Genomic DNA, 20361 nt, shown 5'->3' on the forward strand with positions numbered 1-20361 from the left:
ACCTTACAAACCAGGACCTTACAAACCAGGACCTTACAAACCCGGACCTTACAAACCCGGTCCTTACAAACCTGGATCTTACAAACCAGGACCGTACAAACCAGGACCTTACAAACCAGGACCTTACAAACCTGGACCTTACAAACCTGGACCTTACAAACCCGTCTAGACCGATGAAAGCTGTGGTGCGGTTCAAGGATTTGTTTGACGGGTTACTCGCGTCATGAAATACGGTCCACAGACTCAGCGCTCAAACCAGCCAGAACACGGAGCACGGCCTCGCACAGACCCGGGTGAGGCCCGGTCGTGGTTGGGAGGCGGGGAAGCCATCCACACAAAGTTTGTGCAGCAGCGGTCTTTTTGTTAAATAAAAAACACCACAACCGTCTTTGTGGCTTGCTCCAGGTTCTAGTGTCTCTGGTTCGGGCGAAGCCTCGGCCCGTAGGAGGAGCATGTCGATGAATCAAGTCTTCCCATAAACATTAAAGCTGTGCCTTGTTTCATGTTTAAATCACTCATGAGGATTATATGCGATGTGGCAATACAATTCATGCCGTAAAAAACAGTTTTCCAGCGCTGTTTACGGTGCGCTCAGATTGATAAATGCCAAAACATAAATGAGGGCCATTGTACTTCTGGACACTTCAGATTGGTTACAGCTGCTGAAAATGACAGCTTTCTTGAGACCCTGTTGGCAACAAGACATTTGATGTTTCTGCGGTTCCATCCAAATCTTTGACATTTCACGAGGACTGCATCCCTCAAACAGTTTATCCCTTCCCAGTGTCAGACAGGTGTCTTTTTTGAACCTGCATTACAATTCTACGCTCAGTTCAGAGCTTTGGCAACACTTCCGGCAGAAGTTGTGTGAATATGGATCTTTTGCTCCCAAACTTTCAACCACAGTTAGCTTGAGGGCATCAGAGAACTTACAAAATCCTTTTTTGGGGGGTTTGTTTTTCCATTAAAAATGACTTGTGCTATGAAACCTCAGCACAGGGCATGTGTGTATATTATATGTAGATAATCACTGTTCAAATTTAAACTGATCATAATTGTAATAACTCATTAGCTCTGATGAATCCACTTTCAGCCCTAAACAACATAATAACATGATTAAAAAGTTAATTCAACATAAACAGGACCTATAAATAAAGTATCAAGTGAAAGAGCTTGTACGTGAGTGTTTTGGGCGCTTACCTCCACTTCGCTGGGCTCCCACGTGTCCTGGACGGTTTTGACCCTGGTGATGTGCGGGATGCTCCGGTGCAGCAGGGAACAGGCCTGGCACACTAAGACGCCCAGAGGCACCGACGCCCACTCCGGCTCTAAAGAGAGGGGGGAGAGGGGGGAGAGGGAAGGAAGTGAGCAAGATCACAATACACATTCAAGAAAAAGGCGGCAAAATTAAAAAATGGCTGTGTTTTTTTTATTTTTTAATCCTGGTTAAAGCACTTATAATGAACACTCCTGAACAGCAGGTGGCGCTGTGCAGACTTGCTGTCAATGTCACCGACTCCCGACAAGGTAAAAGGCTTGTGTTGCCGTACACGCGGTTAATCACCCCTCATTTTAATGTGTTTACAACATACTATATATATATACTGCACTGATTTCAAATGTTGTACCTAGGACTTTGGTCTTGACATGGACTTGCCGGTCTATGGCTGAGGACCAGACATAGATTTAAAGGAACAGGCCACCATTTTTACATACTGAGATATGTTCTTACCTGAGCTTAGACGAGTTGATGCGTACCTATCTGGTCTTTGGGCGTGCGCTCAGTAAAGCAAAAGATCAAAGATGTTGTTAGCTTTTGGCCTCTCCCAGTATATTCCTATAGCTCCAAAATGGGGGTGAAGTTGGAAGCGACCACGCTCTTCCACGGGCACAAAGACCAGACAGGTACGGATCAACTCGTCTAAGCTCAGGTAAGAACATATCTCAGTATGTGAAAACGGTGGCCTGTTCCTTTAAGGCCAATGACTTGACACTTCTGCTGCTTTTCACTTGCAAAACTCTGCTTACAGATGGATGAAGCTAGAAAGAGAGTAGCATGAAAATATGAATTTGACTACCTTGATTCGAGATATACATACTGTCTATTTCATTAATGAAAAGGAATATAGGGAATGTTATTTTGGATTTCAATCCACTTTAATCAAGAAGCACATTTTACAAACAAAACCTTTACATAAATCATCCATAAAAAGAAAAAGAAAACACGTCATCTGCTGTCATTATAGTATATGTAGGTAAAAAGCAGACTACAGAATACACTAAAACAATACTCAGAAAATAACTGGACCATGAATTAAACTGGCAATAGGATAGATTAGGAGAAGCAATATACAATGTCTGGCATAATCTACAAAACAACCCCAAAAACGGCAATATATCGTATAGGCAATATATCGTGACAGGGAACATGACAATACATGTATCATATCGAGGCACCTGTATCGTGATATGCAAACATGTTCGTCTAACCATAGTCTTTATTTAGAACGTATTTAGAACGAGTGGGCCACATCGTATCGCGATATCATTTTTTTATATACTTGTAATTTTTGATATATTTGTAATTTTTGATATCGTTGTGGACACAATATAATTTATGTTACGCTCAGCTCCATCAGAGCAGCGTAAACACTGACTGTAGACCACGGGGACAGGTGCTTAAAAAAAAAAAAAAAAACAAGAGAAGGATGTAAACTGCTTGAGTTGGGGATATGTGGTTAAAAAAAGAATAAAATGTCACTGAATTAATCTTCCCAATAGGTGCAAGGCTGGGATGTTGAAGTAATTTGTCCATTGTCAATTATATCTGCAAATATATCGTTATCGTGATATTTCTTTTTTATATCGTGATATAGATATTAGGCCATATCGCCCTGCCTTGAGGTTGTAAGATCTTCTTTTCTTAAAATTGGAATATATCTTGTATTATAGACACTACAATACACTACAATCATGATACGTATCCTATTGTGGACTCTGTATCCGGATATGTATCTTACCGTGAAGTTGTTGGCTATACTCAGCCCTAGCTTTGAGAAATGTCGAAATAAAAGTATAGGCCAAGAATCGTAGCACAAACATGCACATGAAAACCGATAAACTATACGAGCTCAGAGCTAAGACTGTGTTACTCTCACACCCTTGGTCTAAAACAAAATATATGTACACATTCAGGGCAGCAGAGCGAAGAAAGGGAAGAGTTCAGAAGCTATTCACTGTCAAAAGGTGTCCGAAAACCCATGTGTTCGCTCGTTGGATTGCAAACTGGCCACTTCGGGCTCAACAGCAATGATCTGGACTGGGCCCGTTTGACACAACGCACAGGTGACCCAGGAAGAAGCTGTGGGCCGTCCAAGAAATGTCCAAAATCCACCTGGATGTGGACCTGGATCTCCTGTTCAATGTGAAAGAAAGGACGATAAAGCGAACGGAATGGCACTAAACTGAATTGCATTTTGTACCATTTGAAATCTCCAACACCATATCAATGACCGTAAAGCCACCGCTGCAACAAAGACCCCCCCCCCCCTCTAACCTGATATAAAGCACGCTGATGCGGTTATGAGCTAATGCAGGCAAAGTAAATGAAGCAAATCTTACAGGGACCTCGCCGGGGTGCGCCGCAGCTCATAAAGGAGCACAGCCAAATGCGATTGTGGAGGGAAATCCTATTTACTCTCGCTGCAAGACAGGAAGCACGGCTGTCATATCAGATCACAGAGGCACTAGCGGCCACGCTGATAACAGTATCGCATATGTGCACAAAGTAGAACCGCCGAGCGAGTCGCCAACATGCATCAGAAGCCGGACGCCACGTTATGCTATAGCTCTGGACTGTACATTGATTGAAGAGGGGAAAAAGTTCTTAAAATGCTACAAATTGTAAATCATGTCGGAGATAACATTTAGTGGTGTAGAGGAAGGTACCTTTGAGTAAGAAGCTACTTTCTGATAAAAGATATACTTGATATGATAAGTGTTGCACTGCAAGAAGTAATTGAGAAATAAGTAACATTTTTGACAAATATGTATATTTGCCCTTGATTTACTTAATATCTCTCAAACTAGTTGTTTTTTGTTTCAATTCAGGTGTAAAAGGCATATTCGACTGACCTGGCAAGTCAAAATTACTTAATTTTTTCCATTTTAAATCATTGGATACAATTTTTGAAGGTGTAGCACCCTTCTGAGTGTCAGTGTGTTATAAACGGTAGGCTATAAATGTTTAGCAATTGAATTAGGTATGTACCGATCCGATACTGAAAGAAATACTATATCAGGTGTGTCTACCAAAAATATCCGATACTGAACAGATTACTGTTTTGGCTCTAACTGTTTTAAAAACACAACTAACATTGATCTCACTTAATGGAAGTGGATATGCACATGCTGTACATGCTGAGCCTGGAGAATAGATTTACACTCTGCTCCCATTGCAAAATAGCAGCAGAATGCTAATGCTAGCAGCAACTAATCGGTGTGGCTTGTTTACATGCATGAGAGCCATGTATGTTCATGAACATGCACAGTCCCAACCAAATAAACCAATAAATGAAAGAAAAAAAAATGTCTGGGACAGAAACTATGACTGATTCACTTAAAGTAATAAAACAATATTGGCCACTGTAGAAGGTCTCAGTATTTGTAATTTAGGTTCTAAGATGTTGGTCAAGAATAACTGATATTTGTAATATAGAAGTTGCGATGATCGGATCAGTGTTGTGAGTCTCAATGAAACCAAGTAGCCTGTGTCAAAAAGTCCAGTGATTCTCGCATAATGATTTTCCATGATTACAGTTTATACGGCACGGTGGCACAGTGGTTAGCGCTCGTGCCCGGGTTCAATACCCACCTGCACGGGGACTTTAAGTCTAACCCAGTTTGCAAGTGCTTCCTGTATCTGCGTAGGTTCCCTCCGGGTACAGTACTCCGGTTTCCCCTACCACTAAAACATGTACAATAGGCCTGTATGAATGATGTGTGTGTGAATGCATGGTAGTGGTCAGAGGGTCTACCCCAGGGTAAACTTAAGTCACAAACGTAGCTTACCACCACCGAGGATGGAGTGAATGTAAACTGTCCCATGTAAAGCACTTTGTGACCTTCCTTCCTTCATCGGCAGATACTATGTAACATCTCGTTTGCAAGATAAGACAAGTTTTTATCTCATGAATTGAGAAATTCACTTTTATTTTTAAGAAAGTCTCCTGGTGTCAGATGTCGGTAGATCCTCAAACTCACGGTCTTGGAATCAAAAAAAGCTGGATTGGTGCATCTCTAAAAGTCTAAATGGAACAGAAATGAATTCATAATTTGTGTTTACGTCAGGTCAGTTCAGTAAACACATAATAGGGTGATTTGGTAAATAAACACATGCTGAATTGTCCACCCTCTGGTTAAATGTTGACTTTGATAGAACCATGCTTGAGAAACGCCTTTAATTTCAGGTTCCTTAAAAGCCGAATCGACTCTTTCATGTTGTAAAGAGTCAACCGGTCATAAACTAAATGTCCAAATGACCGCAATAGTCACCACAATCTCCAATACACACCCATGGGAGTCATGAAGAATACCCGCTCTTCTGCCGGGGAGAGGGTTAGGGAGTAGGTGTGGAGAAAGAGAAATCTGGAAAGTGTGTGGGAACCTGCTAAATCCCCCACGGTTTAACAGTAATCCCCAAATCGATTCATGGCTTTCAACCGTGACGAGCCTGTCATGTTTTCATAACTGTCGGGTTATCCGTCACCCGTTCAGGCTGACGGGCCAGAGCCGAGCCGTTGGATACGGAGCTTTGAAGAGATCTGGAAACTGCTCCGTCTCTTCATTGACTGATTATTGCTATCTTTGTTTGCACGTACACTTTCCGTGCAATCTGCAGCTGCAAAGACGTGAAACTTGTCCACAGTGAGATCAATAAAACAAAATTCCATCTCCGCTTATCTTCGGCGAGTGCAGATATGCCCTGGCAGCTAAGAAAACAGGGCTGCCAAACCGTACCGTTCTCCCTTCGGCTGCATCCAATCGAATACATAAATAATGACACAGCGGTGAATATGGACCTGCTCCGCGTATTTACGATGTACAGAAGAGACGAGGAGGTGGATTTATGCGTCAGACCTCGCTGGACTAAAGGCGCGAAGCTGTGAGCGAACACGCTGTTCCAGTCAGTCCATAAACACAGACAGAAAGGAGGATATTTCCTCAGTGTTTTTCTTCACTCCGTGTTCCCTGCGGCTCAGGGTGGAGCGGGGAAGGGCAGGATCATGGCGTGAAAAGACATTCTAAGGTCAGTAAGTTGTACAGTCAAAACATCATTGAAGGGAAAGTTGCAGAGAAGCTGCGATAAGCACTCTGGGACCTGAGATCTAAAAGAAGGGTTTGAATGAAAAACATGGAAACATTTTGTGCTTAGGTCTGAGCTCGTCTCCATGTGGGCGAGACCTTACGAGACAAAACAACTAACAATTAAATTATGTATAACCAATTTCCATCTAGTCCAATTTAATTTCTTGTTAAATATATATATATATTATTGTACTAAAGGCGTGGCGCTCTCTCAGCTCAGGATAAAATGATCCCAAGACCTGGGTTCCGGGTTGGATTACCAGACCATGTGGGCCTTTCTGTGTGGAGTTTGCATCAGGCCTGCCACAATAAGAAAATCTGAAACTCGATATATATATATAGAGGCAGGAAAATAATACTGCACACTGCACAGTGACCTTTCAGTTTTTACAGCAATTGCCTTTGCTAGTTTTGGGTTTGTCGATGCACTTTAAAGGGACTATACGGAGTTAAAAATGTTAAAACCAAGTATTTTTTATCCCCCTACATGTTCAAGCCATGTCCGAATGTGTAGAATGAGCTCAGACCTGTTCACCACAACTGCCTCTAAAATCCTGCACTGTCACTCAAACATGTGATACTATGAGCTTAAGAGACTGCAGTTACGCGTAAGACCTGAGGTGGCAGTAGTGAGTACAAAATGACCAACTGTTATCTAGTCTCTTTAACTAAAAACAATAAATATATATTTCAAAAATGCATTTACAGTCAGCTTTTCTTTTGCTTTAAATCAGGGGTCACCAACCTTATTTCAGCTGAGGGCTACTTTAAGAGCATTAAGTTGTTCGAGGGCTACCAGTTAAAAACAAATCCTAAAGACTTAAACCTACACTGTTCACTTATAGGATATTGACCCCATATTATATTAAAATAGCTTTATTTTATACTCATACCGAGTCACAAGAACCGAAATAACTGTAATTTTAAGAATTAGATTCAAGAAAATGCAGTGTTTTACACTTTAGAAAAAGTCCCAAGGGCTACTGGACATGCCCCAAAGGGCCCCTGGGTGCCCCACGTTGGTGACCCCTGCTTTAAATGGTGAGGAAACAAAATCAAAGATTTTTTTGGGGAACAGAAAAAGACGTTTATCTATAAACTAAATGAAACACAATTTACATAGGGTGAAAAATAAAGTAATGCGATACAAAAATGGGAAAATTGCAAAGAAATGTACAGACTATGAATAATGAGCCTAAAAATGTATTGTATATTTGTCATTTACTGAATGATATGTCGATATAGTGATAATCGTGACAGCCCTAGTTTGCACATTCTCCTGTGTGCTTTACTTTTGCTTTCTCCCCAAACAACAAACATGCATTTTGATATAAAGGTTCATTTAAATTCAGAAATGCTTTATCTTTGAGCCAAATCAGACAGAAAAAAAAATACTTTTTCATTCTTTTACGCCGGGACAACAGAATAACTATAGTGTTTCTATCTTATAACAATAACCAGGTGTATCTTTTTTAGCTGGCGACATGAGATAACTTGTCCAATAAAATGACAATATAGCACATATTTGAATGCCCGGAAAAACACTACCTTCTCTACGCTTTATTGCTAACTATTTCGACACCCTGTACTGCCCCGGTATTGAATATATACAAACACACATACACACACACACACACACACAAAAGTTCTCATCCAGGCAAATATTGAAGTGAAACGTGATATCTTGTTTTCTAACTGCTCTCTCTTTCTCTCGGGGAACACAGTCCATCACGGCGCTGACACACAGACACACTCTGGCTGTAACAGTGGTGAGGTCATCTCTCTGAGTCAGCCTTCAATCATGGAGATTAATGAGCCCTCATGACTAAACGACACACACGCACACACACACACACACACACACACACACACACACACACACACACACACACACACACACACACACACACATCGAGGGAAAACATGGCTGATATTGTTTATGGCTCAGGGAGGTGTTATTCTAATTAGATTTGCGATATATATTCATAATAATTACCAGTCACGGGTTCATAGCGCGCCTTTAGCGGAATTAATTTTTGAGACATGACTGAAATATTACCTGCAAAACTAATTCAGAGAAAACTAAATTATATAAATGTTTCTAATTGCAATTTCAATCCATTCGCACTGAAAGCGTTACAGACCTGAACCCCCCGAGCCGCAGTCGACATGAAAAGTAATACATGCAATAATACACAGTGACAGAATCTAATATCGCGCTTGTTATATTTATGCTAGCACTTGTGTAGCCATTTTTGCACCTTCCCATGAGGGTCATCAGCAGCAAAATATTGAGTGCAGTTTCTTAATAAAGTTATCCGCCGCCTGTCTATTTATGACAAAATGGCGCAATTTGAAGTTCTAAAAATCAAAACGGAAGACCATGTTATGCCACAGAAACTAAAGTACATTAAATAAAATACTATAAAACCTTTGTTCTCATATAACCAAATCTTATCTTAAAGCAGTAACTTGTTCACCTTAATAAACCCTTTTCGTAGTCCCTCTGGGGGTAATACAAGTGCAACTTCGCTGCCTCCGGGTCGGAGCCACCAATACACACTAATAGAATCATGAAGAAGAAGCTAAGAAGCTAACAGGCTAATGGGCAAAGCTAGCTGCGGACTAGCGCCACTACACTACAAACATTATTTACAGCTTAGTTTGAGTGATAAAAATGATCTCCATTGTGTAAGTGGATGCACAATATCCCTCTGTCCCTTTGTCTTTTCTGTCAGCGTAGTATTTACTCTCACGGACAATTAATGAGCAAAAAAACTTGCATCTGCAGTGGCGCTTATGGCCTCAAGGGGCATGAGTTGCTTACTACTGCTTTAAGATTAGACAGTAAAATCTTATCTCACTATAGACAGCATAGAGCTCAACAGACCCGCCCACTTCCGGTCACGTGTCTGGATCGGATGTAAAATATCGTATTTATTTTTAGCATCCTTTAAAAAAAAAAAATCAAATATTTAAGAGTTTAAAAGAACAACGCCGGCTAATCAGCTATGTGCTAACTACCAACCATTGCGCAGATATTCTACTAGAAATAAAACACAGCAAAATATCTTTAAAATATCTTGTATAAATCTTAAATAAAAAGGGATTATAGAGAGTTTAAAAATGTTAACAGTAAGTATTTTCCTCCCCCTACATGTTCCAGATGTGTAGAATGAGCTAAAACCTTTTCACCACAACTGCCTCTAAAATCCTGCACTGTCACTGTCACTGTTACTTCAGGTCAGAAGTGCCGTCATGCACGAGCTAAATATAGAAGCTGCAGTTACACGTGTGACCAGAGGTGGCAGTAGTGTGTATAAAATGGCCAACTTGCATCTAGCCCATTTAACCTTCTCTGTTTCATGTGAGCACATAGCTGATTAGCCATGTGAAAACTTTAAAGCTAGCCACTAACATGTAGCATGAAGCTAACGTTAACATTATGGCTAGCATTCCACTTATTTATGTATTGAGGGGCTGTCGAAACACTTTTGTCCTCATTGTGCCTCTGTATAAAGTTGATAGAAAATACATCCAAATGGAGCATTAAAGTAGTTTTGGAGTAGAAGTGAAAGTTATTTTCCCCTTAGTTTCATCCTGGCAGCTTCAAACGTGACCCGGGCGTTCCCAGAGATGCCGTCTGTATCTACTGGTACACAAAGATGTGGAAGGATTGGCAGCTCAATCCTAACTCCGACGACCACTGCAAACTCACACTGAGCAAGACTCCAACAACATCACACAAATACTGCTACATCTGTAAAAAGTCCTCTTTACTCATCATGTTTTGTCCGTTTCCAGTAAAGCCACCGCCGCTTTTTCACACCGCATAAGTTCATTTGCATGCGCCGAGTGCAACACGTCTGCCACTCGGCGTCGGGGGGGATTGTTTGTGAGAGAATACAAAAAAGTGTTTTGGTTTGCGACAGACACAGCGGAGCTCTTGATCCAGCGCTAAAGAGAGTGAGAGAAACAACACGGGGTTTGTGCAATGTTGCTCCCTGCGCTGTCACATCTGTTCATTTGTACGTCGGCCGGACGGGAAAGTAAACACAAAGTGCCTGGTTATGGATGGGAAGTGGAGGAGTTAAAAGCACTGGACCAAACTTTGCCCCATAATAGGGAAGTCTGGAGAACAAAACCTAGAACACACATCATATTATAAACAATTTAAAGACGTCGCCGACTGTAACAAGTGAATTTCTCCTTTGTGAGATCAATAAAGGTTTATCTTATCTTATCTTATCTTATCTTATCTTAAGTAATCTGTAAGTTAAATACCATTTGTTCAACCACACATACTGATTTTCCGATATATTGCAATATTTTGTACTCCGATATCAATACTTTTGATAATGTCATGCATATTAATGAGGCCACAGTTCTCCACTGTTTTCACAGTCAATAGAGGCCAACATCCATCCATCCATTTTCTTCCGCTTTATCCGGGGCCGGGTCGCGGGGGCAGCAGTCTCAGCAGAGATGCCCAAACTTCCCGATCCACACACACCTCCTCCAGCTGTTCTGGGGGGACCCCGAGGCGACACCAGGCCAGCTCGGAGACATAGTCCCACCACCGTGTCCTGGGTCTTCCACGAGGCCTTGTCCCACTAGGACATGCCTGGAACACCTCCCGTGGGAGGCGACCAGGAGGCATCCGGAACAGATGCCCAGCCACCTCAGCTGGCTCCTTTCGACGCGAAGGAGCAGCGACTCTACTCCGAGCTCCTCCCGGGTAACTGAGCTCCTCACCCGATCTCGGAGGGTGCGCCCAGCCACCCTGCGAAGGAAACTCATTTCGGCCGCTTGTATTCGCGATCTTGTCCTTTCGGTCATTACCCAAATCTCATGACCATAGGTGAGGGTGGGAACGTAGATCGATCGGTAAATCGAGAGCTTTGCCCCGACTCAGCTCCCTCTTCACCACGACAGACCGATACAGCGACCGCATCACTGCTGACGCCGCACCGATCCGTCTGTCGATCTCACGCTCCATCCGTCCCCCACTGAGAACAAGACCCCGAGATACTTGGACTCCTCCACTTGAGAGGCCAACAATGATCAAGAATTCAGTAGTGCTGCCAATAGAGGGCATCACTACAATTTTAAGTACTTGGACCAAACATGTACACAAATAAATTACTTTTAACTATAGTTTTTAGAATTATAAATAACATTAATTTGGGGTTGATTTGTTACTTTTTTATTGACTTGTTTATTTAAATGTAAATGATGCATAATACATAGCATGTTACAAGAAAGATGAAAAGTAGCTTCTTTTTTTTTTATCGTCATGTATGGTAGGTTACTTTTGTGCGATATATCGATTATCGCAGTATCGGGGGATCGTGAGATAATTGTTATCGTAAGCCATGTATGGTATGGAATCGTGAGGTACCCAGAGGTTCCCCCCCCGACACACTGTCCCCTTTCAATTCCGAACTGAGACTGAGCAAAGTGGTGATTGTGCGGCCCAAGGACACAATGTCAGCACCGGGTCGAGGGGGATCAAACAAAACTCTATGTCGCCACCTGGATGTAGCTAAATGCAATAACTAAAGTCAATCTGGGGTTCGCTGCAGTTGGTTCAGCAACACTATGTGCTCAAATAATGACCAGGGTATTTGTGCTCACATTGTGAAAGAGTTGGTTCTGGATGCATGACATCTGTGGACCCACATCGATAATGAGGAACATTACCTGTATATCATCAGCTTTGAACTGCAGTCATATTAGTCTAGTGCCTCTTTTACGGCCCTGGTGCCAAAGTTCATCTCTGAGTGACACGTTTGAGCCGTTGGAACCATAACTGGGCTCTTTTACTCTTTGCTGTTATGTTTGTACTTGTTAGCTTGTCATGCTATAGGGATCGCCTATGTCGGGGCTGCCTCCAAACTTTCAATGCAAAACACGGCGCCACTGACTCGATTTGTTTGGCCTTTAGGCATCTTCCATCAACACAGCAAACGCAACAGCTATTCCCTGAACATATTCTGACCTTCAACTAGAAATGTCATCAAATGTCATCTTCAGGCTAATACTTTTTTCCCCGTTATCACGCAACTAGCTCTTCCCGGCTGAATTTCTGCTGGTATCTCAAACTCCACCCACGTGCATGAGTGTTAAACTGGACGAGGACGACCGAGGAAATTAAAATATATTCTCGGCAGCGCGAAGGGTGTCACACAACCTGACAGGAGCAGTGTATTTTCAGACGAACTATGAGGAAGTTGGCAAGCGGTTGTTTGGGATCGGCTCCAACAAGAAACACAAACGGTTTTCGTGTTTCCAGGCAGCGATGGAGAGTGGCAAATATGGCAAATAAAAATCCTGATACCAGTACTTTAACGATACTTTTGATAGCGATACCTGAACCATATCTATACAAGGGCTGAACGATATGGACAAAATTTGACATCTCGATATTCATGCCAGACATCTTGATATCGATGCGACTACGGGTGATTTGAAAACTAAGCATTTTTCAGAAAAATAAAATCATAATACAAAAGTTTTATTGATGAAAATCTATATTTTCGATATCTTCCTTTTTCCATCCATTTTCTTCCGCAGTCTGAGCAGAGATGCCCAGACTTCCCGATCCACACACACCTTCTCCAGCTGTTCTGGGGGGACCACGAGGCGACACCAGGCCAGCTCGGAGATATAGTCCCACCAGCGTGCCCTGGGCCTTCCACGAGGCCTCTTCCCACTAGGACATGCCTGGACGTGAAGGAGCAGCGACTCTACTCCGAGCTCCTCCCGGGTAACTGAGCTCCTCACCCGATCTCGGAGGGTGCGCCCAGCCACCCTGCGAAGGAAACTCATTTCGGCCGCTTCTATTCACGATCTTGTCCTTTCGGTAATTGCCCAAATGTCATGACCATAGGTGAGGGTGGGAACGTAGACCGATCGGTAAATCGAGAGCTTTGCCCAGACTCCCCGATTTTTATATTTTGAATGTTCATATCACGATATAAATACGATAACGATATATTTTTCTTTTGCGATATTGATACCTTGAATGTTCATATCTCGACAACGATGCGATAACGATAGAATATTTGTCTTCCAGAACCAGAAAACAGAACAATAATGTGTGGAAGATCTGCAAATGTACAAAAAATGAAAAAATTAGGGATATGGGGAAAAATGGGAGGAAGTTGGGAGAAAAAATTGAAGAATTATATTAAAATACTAAGGAAAAAATGGGGCAAAAATAGGGGGAAAATGGGAAATAAATTGGGGGAAAATGTGGAAAATATAAGTAATAAAAAATTAACAAATATGAGGGAAACACATTGGAAATACGAGAAATAAAAGGAGCAAAAACAAGAAAATAATTTGTGTAAAAAAAAAAAAACATTTAAAAGGAATTGGACAAACATTGGGGTAAAAACACCCAATGGGGTAAAAAATGTGAAATCATTTATTTGCTTTGCTTTTGATATTGCTAGAACCTACACCTTTTTTCCGATACCAAACTGATACTGTTTGATGGTGCCCAGCCCTAGTGACAAAGTAAAAAGTACTCATTCAAGGCTCTAAAAGCAACGTACAACTGGGTAAAACATTGTGCGGCGCCTGAAAGTGACTGTGCAGTGAGCTTATACAGTGCAGTAATGTTGCAGCAGCACCAGCCCTTTGTTCCCAGCTCATTGGGAGCACTGCTGAGGCTTCTCTCAGAGGGCCCGACTCTGCTGCTGTGTCCTTTGCTGAGGCCGTGAACACGGAGGCTGCTGATCCACAGAGAAACGCCCGCAGTCTCACCCCCCCCCCCCCCCGAAGCACAGCCCGGGCTGAGCGCACCAGCAGAGGGGCTTGAAAAAGAACAGCAAGGTAAGTCTGCGCAGGGCTGGGTACAGTTAAAATATACTATATACTTATTGCTAGTATGTTCGTTCAGGTATCAGTATCATAAACCGAGATTCATTTCACTCCTTAACTCCCACCTGAACCGAGCACATTTTCTCCAGTTTGGCTTTACCCCAATCCAAAAGCTTCTGGGAAAAAAAGCTGTGAAAATAGCAACAAAACTGAGACGAAAACAATGATGGAAATGTGACAAAAAAAGTGAGAAAACATTGACAAAAAAGTGACGAAAAATGTATGAAAAAGTGGCAAAAATGTCACATAAATGTCACAAGAAACTGACAAAAAAATGACAAAAATGTGACAAAAAAAATGACAAAAAATTGATAAAAAATGGACAAAAAAATGACAAAAATGTGACGAAAAAATGATAAAAAATTGACGAAAAAATGATAAAATGTGACAAAAAAGTGACGAAAAAATGATAAAAAATGGACGAAAAAATGACAAAAATGTGACAAAAAAGTGACGAAAAAATGATAAAAAATGGACGAAAAAATGACAAAAATGTGACAAAAAAGTGACGAAAAAATGATAAAAAATTGACGAAAAAATGACAAAAATATGACCAAAAATGACAAAAAATTGATTAAAAAATTGATGAAAAAATGACAAAAATGTGACAAAAAAGCGACAAAAAAATGACAAAAAATGGATTTAAAAAAATGATGAAAAAATTGACAAAAAAATTACAAAAATGGGATAAAAAATGACCAAAAAAATGACCAAAAAGTTACAAAAATGAGTTGAATACCCAACAAAAAAATGATGGAAAAAAAATCTTATGACGTGAGGAAAAAGATCCTCTCGGTTCAGGCGGGAGTTAAGAGGTTAAAGTACCAGTATCGATTTTTTTTTTAATATCCAGCCTTAATTGAAAGTGCTGAGAGAGCTTAAAAAAGTCAACTGAATAAAACATGTCCGTGCACCTGTGCGTTCGAAGCATCTTTCTGTTCCCGTCACGAAAAGCCGCCCCGTCGTCTTTCCAAATCCCGACTGTTAAAAGAGCCTGATGTGTCTGTTTGCTTTCCGCTTCCTGGAGTCACTAATGGATGCCGCGTGATGGGGAGATAAAACTGAAACGGAGGACAATCAGGTCGGACTCGATCGGGAGATAATCTGCCGAAACTGTGCAAGTCTGCTCATGCACGCTGATACTCCCACGTTTTACCAACTCAATGTGGCATTATTGTCGCTGCGTGGGAAATAATGGACTCATGCTATGGCTAAGGGCAAGAACGGCGCGCTAAAGACGAAGAAAAGTGATTCATGATGGGGGCGGGGGGGGGGGGGGGGGGGTGACTGCAACAGCTCCTCTTGTACATTAAAGGTGCATTATTGAACTTTTAATGCAAGAAAAAAAAACTTGCAATTGTGTGATTTTCGTGACCCAAAATTAGTATGACACCTTTACTTTTGATCACAGTGGCTTCACCAACGCTCCAGAATCAAGTTTTATGAAGGTTTTCTGGTTTTCATCAGTGAAAACCTACCAGAAACTCTTCAAATTATTGATCCTATAGAGAAAGTAAAGGCACCATGCTAACCACTCACACAGCCCCTGGCTCACTACAAGGTCAAATACGCAATAATACGTTTTATTCACATGAAAGGTTGCATAATGCACCTTTAAAGCATTTTAAAGCAGTACTAAGTAACTTGTTTACCTTAATACATCCTTTCCGAAGTCCCTCTGGGGGTAATACAATTGCAACTTCGCAGCCTACGGGTTGCTATGAGACCTGCAGTGGCACTTCTGGCCTCTAGGGCAGGGGTAGGCAAGTTTGCTTGGTGGAGGGCCGATTTCTTTTATTGTAAATAGTCTAAGGGCCAAATCTGACAATTCTAGCCAAAATTAAAGCACCACTTTCTACCAGTGTCAGTGCTGTGCATAATATATGACCTAATTTGGTTTTCTGTTTGGACATTTTGAAGTAATTGACAGTATTTCTCACATTTTTTCAGTACTTAACCCCCTGCCTTAACTGAACACATTTTCTCCAATTGGACTTTCCCAAAAATCTTAAGCTTCTTTAAAAAAAAAAGAATCAAAAGAGTGACAAAATAAGTGACAAAAAAAGTGATGAAAAAGCAACAACAAGACGAACAACAAACACGCAGCAAGAAAATGACAGAAAAGTGAACCAAAAATCGTACATCAGTTTTAGGCTGTAAGCTCCAGTCGAGAAGCTTTTAGATTTGGGCAAAGCTGAACTGGAGAAAATGTGCTTGGCTAAGGTTAAACTCTAAAACGCTTAAAATGACTTCGGTTTGTAAAATAATATTAATTATTATAATTCTCAAAATCATCTTGAGGGCCAAAGGTTCTACGCTGGAGGGCCGGATTTGGCCCCCGGGCCTGACGTTGCCTACCCCTGCTCTAGGGGCATGAGTTACTTAGTACTGCTTTAACTGAGAGAAACACATTGTAGAGATTGATCGTGCACAGCCTGTTATGATCTGGGGTTGCTGCAGTCGGTCAGGTCTAGGTTCAGGAACACACACGACCTGAACATCCTGAATGACCAGGTTGTTCCATCGATGGATTTTCTTCTTCCCTGACGGCACCGGCATATTCCCAAGTTTGACGACGCCAGGATTCATCGGCCTCACATTTTCACACGTGGATCGGCCGCCACAGAGTCTAGATCTGCAGACTTGAGAGTCTTTGGGATGTGCTGGAGAAAGCTTTGCGCAGTGCTCACACTCTCCCGTCATCAATACAGGAGAGTATTAATGAACGCAACGCTGGATCTTTTGACATCGCAGAAGCTTATCGAAACATGAAAAGAAAACACGAAATATGAAAGCTAAAGACCCTACAACCCATTAGAGCCTTTAACCTCTAACCACCCGCCTAAACCAAATGCATTCTGTGCTCTTTGGCTATTATATAGGCCTGTGTAACGCCTCATTTGAAAGCTAAGACCCACAAAACTGATCTTTTTCCTCGCGTTGTTGCTGTGTTACCTTTTTTTTATGGTTTTTTTTTTTCTTTCCATTTTTGTCACATTTTTGTTGAATTTTTGTCACATTTTTGTTGAATTTTTGTCACATTTTTGTTGAATTTTTGTCACTTTTTGGTGGAGTTTTTTGTCACTATTTGTTGATTTTTTTGTCACATTTTTGTTGAATTTTTGTCACTGTTTGGTTGAGTTTTTGTCACATTTTTGTCACATCTTTGTTGAATTTTTGTCACTCTTTGGTTGAGTTTTTTCCCCACATTTTTGTTGAGTTTTTGTCATTTTTTGGTTGAGTTTTTGTCACATTTTTGTCACATCTTTGTTGAATTTTTGTCACATCTTTTGTTTGAATTTTTGTCACTCTTTGGTTGAGTTTTTTCCCACATTTTTGTTGAATTTTTGTCACATCTTTTGTTTGAATTTTTGTCACTTTTTGTTGAATTTTTGTCATTTTTTGGTTGAGTTTTTTGTCACATTTTTGTTGAATTTTTGTCATTTTTTGGTTGTTTTTTGTCACTTTTTGTTGAATTTCTGTCACATTTTTGTTGCGTTTACATCCTTGTTTTCTTCTCATATTTTGTGGCTATTTTGGTGCTTTTGTCCCAAGAAGCTTTTTAATCGACTGGAGAAAATGGGATCCGTTCAGGTGGGAGTTAAGAGGTTAACTTTGTCATAATAAGACCATAATTGTCCATATTCGTTCAGTTCAATTAACTATTAACCAACATTGCCCATTGTGTCCAATCTACCTACACCTTCAACTTAACGGCGATTTCACTAAATGTAAAACACGATGGGTGGAGGAGGAAGTCTTCATCAATCCAACTCTTCTCCCCAACACTGCTGATCGCTCAATCCAATCAATGCACCGCGGTCCCCCCCCAGCCCCGTCCTCATCGCGGAGGCATCTCAGGTCAGCCGTGTTTACTCCACACCAGAGATATTTGCAGTGCTGCGAAGGGTAATGAAAGCACGATGGTTTTCTGTAATCCTCCGAGCCGCAGCCAATGAGAAAGCATCAATAATTCATCCCATCGCCATTACGTGATATGAATGATGAGCCGGGGAAGTCCTGGCCTCGCGGCACAACCAGTGACAAAAGATGAAGGATCGGATTTCGGATGATAAATGAATATCGTAACTATTTTTGGCCGAGCGGGGCCTGCCTCGGCTGATATGGGGCGGGATGAGATTGAAGTCGCTCCAAAAATCTCGCAATTGGATTAAACATTTTTTTTGTGTGTGCTGCTAATAGCTATTTAGAGGTTTGGAATCGTCTGGCAAATGATCTTGTCACGCGTCGCTCGCGGACAGTGGACATCTTCGCATTGCGTAATATAATCAAGGATTTTTAACCGGTATTTTCCAATTGCCAGCTCGTGGTTCTGAAATCCATTGTTTCCCATCCATTTCCTAAACTATTAGGTCTATTACAAACTGGTCCTTGCTCTACGATCTGGCAACCCCAAGAGTAGGGTTCATTCTGCTTGTTTTTGATTAGATAATGGTCTCGAAAAGCGAGACAAAATCACGCATCAACAACTTTTAGTGAGATGTTTAAGTTATTGTGAATAACATTATAACCGTTATCAGTAAAGCCTATGATTCAGCTGTTTACTTGGTCAGGACTAGGGCTGGGTACCGTTAAACGATACCACTATGGTACTGGGAAAGGGTTTAGGTGCTACTGGTATCAAAAAACACAAAGAAAATATCATGTCTGTCGAGATCAAGTTCTGATGCCTGTTGGTCTAGAGCAGGGGTGTCCAAAGTGCGGCCTGGGGGCCAAATGCGGCCCTCAGACCAATTTATGGTGGCCCTCGGCCTCTTGCTGTATCGGTACACATCACCGGAGATGGACCTTTTTATCTGAAATGTAATAATTCTATACAATTCTAACCGAACAACTAACATTTTACTGTGAGACTGAGCTGGCATGAAGGTTTTAAGCTTAAATAGAGGTGTGGGGCACAATTTAAACCTCTGCTCGTCGAAGGTTTTGCGGCACTAACTACCGATCTACGACCCTTCACCCCGTGTACGCTTCAATATGCGGCCCCCCATGAAAAACATTTGGACACCCCTGGTCTAGAGGAAGTGACTTGGTTGTTTCAGCTCAAATAAGTGATACAAATTTAAAGGAACAGGCCATCATTTTTACATGCTGCGATATGTTGTTGCCTGAGCTTAGACGAGTTGATGCGTACCTGTCTGGTCTTTGTGCGTGCCCTCAGTCACGCAAAACGACGAAAGATGCTGTTAGCATTTGGCCTCTCCCAATGTATTCCTATAGCTCCAAACGGTGGCAGAGCCGTGGGAACATATTTTAGTTAGGGGGTGCTGAGGGACAAAATTTACCCCAAAAACGCTTTTTCTGCGCATATTTCCTATTTATTAATATTGCCTGCAGTTCCCACAAACGATCCACCAGGGGGTGCTGCAGCCCCCTCAGCACCCTGGGTTCCCACGGCCTTGAACGGAGGTGAAGTTGGAAGCGACCACGCTCTTCCACAGGCACAAAGACCAGACAGGTACGCATCAACTCGTCTAAGCTCAGGTAAGAACATATCTTAGTATGGAAAAACAGTGGCCTGTCCCTTTAAAATAAATGGTCTTTTAAGGAATGAATTAACAGTATTGTTCTGTTTTCTGGTTCTAGATGAGAAATATTTCAGTATAGCTATTGCAAAAAGTATCGTTAAAGTGTCGGTATCGTAAACAAAGTATCGGTAAAGCACTGGTATCTAAGTAAATGCCCATCCCTGGTCAGGACATGTGCGCGTTCATGACCACACATTGGGCTCATGCATGTAAATGTGCCGCACTTGTAGCCACGGACTGATTTGTGATGTCTGTCTGTTGTCCCAGAGTCGCATGGCCCATTGTACATGTTTTTAGAGGGGAAAACCAGAGCACCCGGTCACCAAAACCAGCCCCGGAGGAGCTCAGTGAAACGTTGGCATCTCTTTTAAATCCAGCTGTTTTGTTTTAATGATAGAAGTTTGAAATAACCCCTGGATGACTGGTTGTCAAGACTTAAAAATAGTGTCAAGACAGAGTGAAATAGTGCTCAAGACAGAGAGCGAGTCAAAACAAGACTTAAAAATAGTGCTCAAGACAGAGTGAAATAGTGCTCAAGACAGAGAGCGAGTCAAAA

At 41.7% G+C, this 20361-nt stretch overlaps 1 protein-coding gene across 1 annotated transcript in view; it reads right to left on the reverse strand.

Annotated features, from left to right (window-relative positions):
- LOC306979141 (arf-GAP with dual PH domain-containing protein 1-like) overlaps window positions 1-20361 on the reverse strand; it is a 57262-nt gene that overhangs the window by 31795 nt on the left and 5106 nt on the right. Inside the window, exon 2 of the mRNA XM_079577989.1 lies at window positions 1201-1328. Coding sequence (XP_079434115.1) covers window positions 1201-1328 — 128 coding nt within the window. The remainder of the gene's footprint in view (window positions 1-1200; window positions 1329-20361) is intronic.

Source organism: Gobius niger (assembly GCF_951799975.1).
Source record: "Gobius niger genome assembly, chromosome: 19".
NCBI lineage: Eukaryota > Metazoa > Chordata > Actinopteri > Gobiiformes > Gobiidae > Gobius > Gobius niger.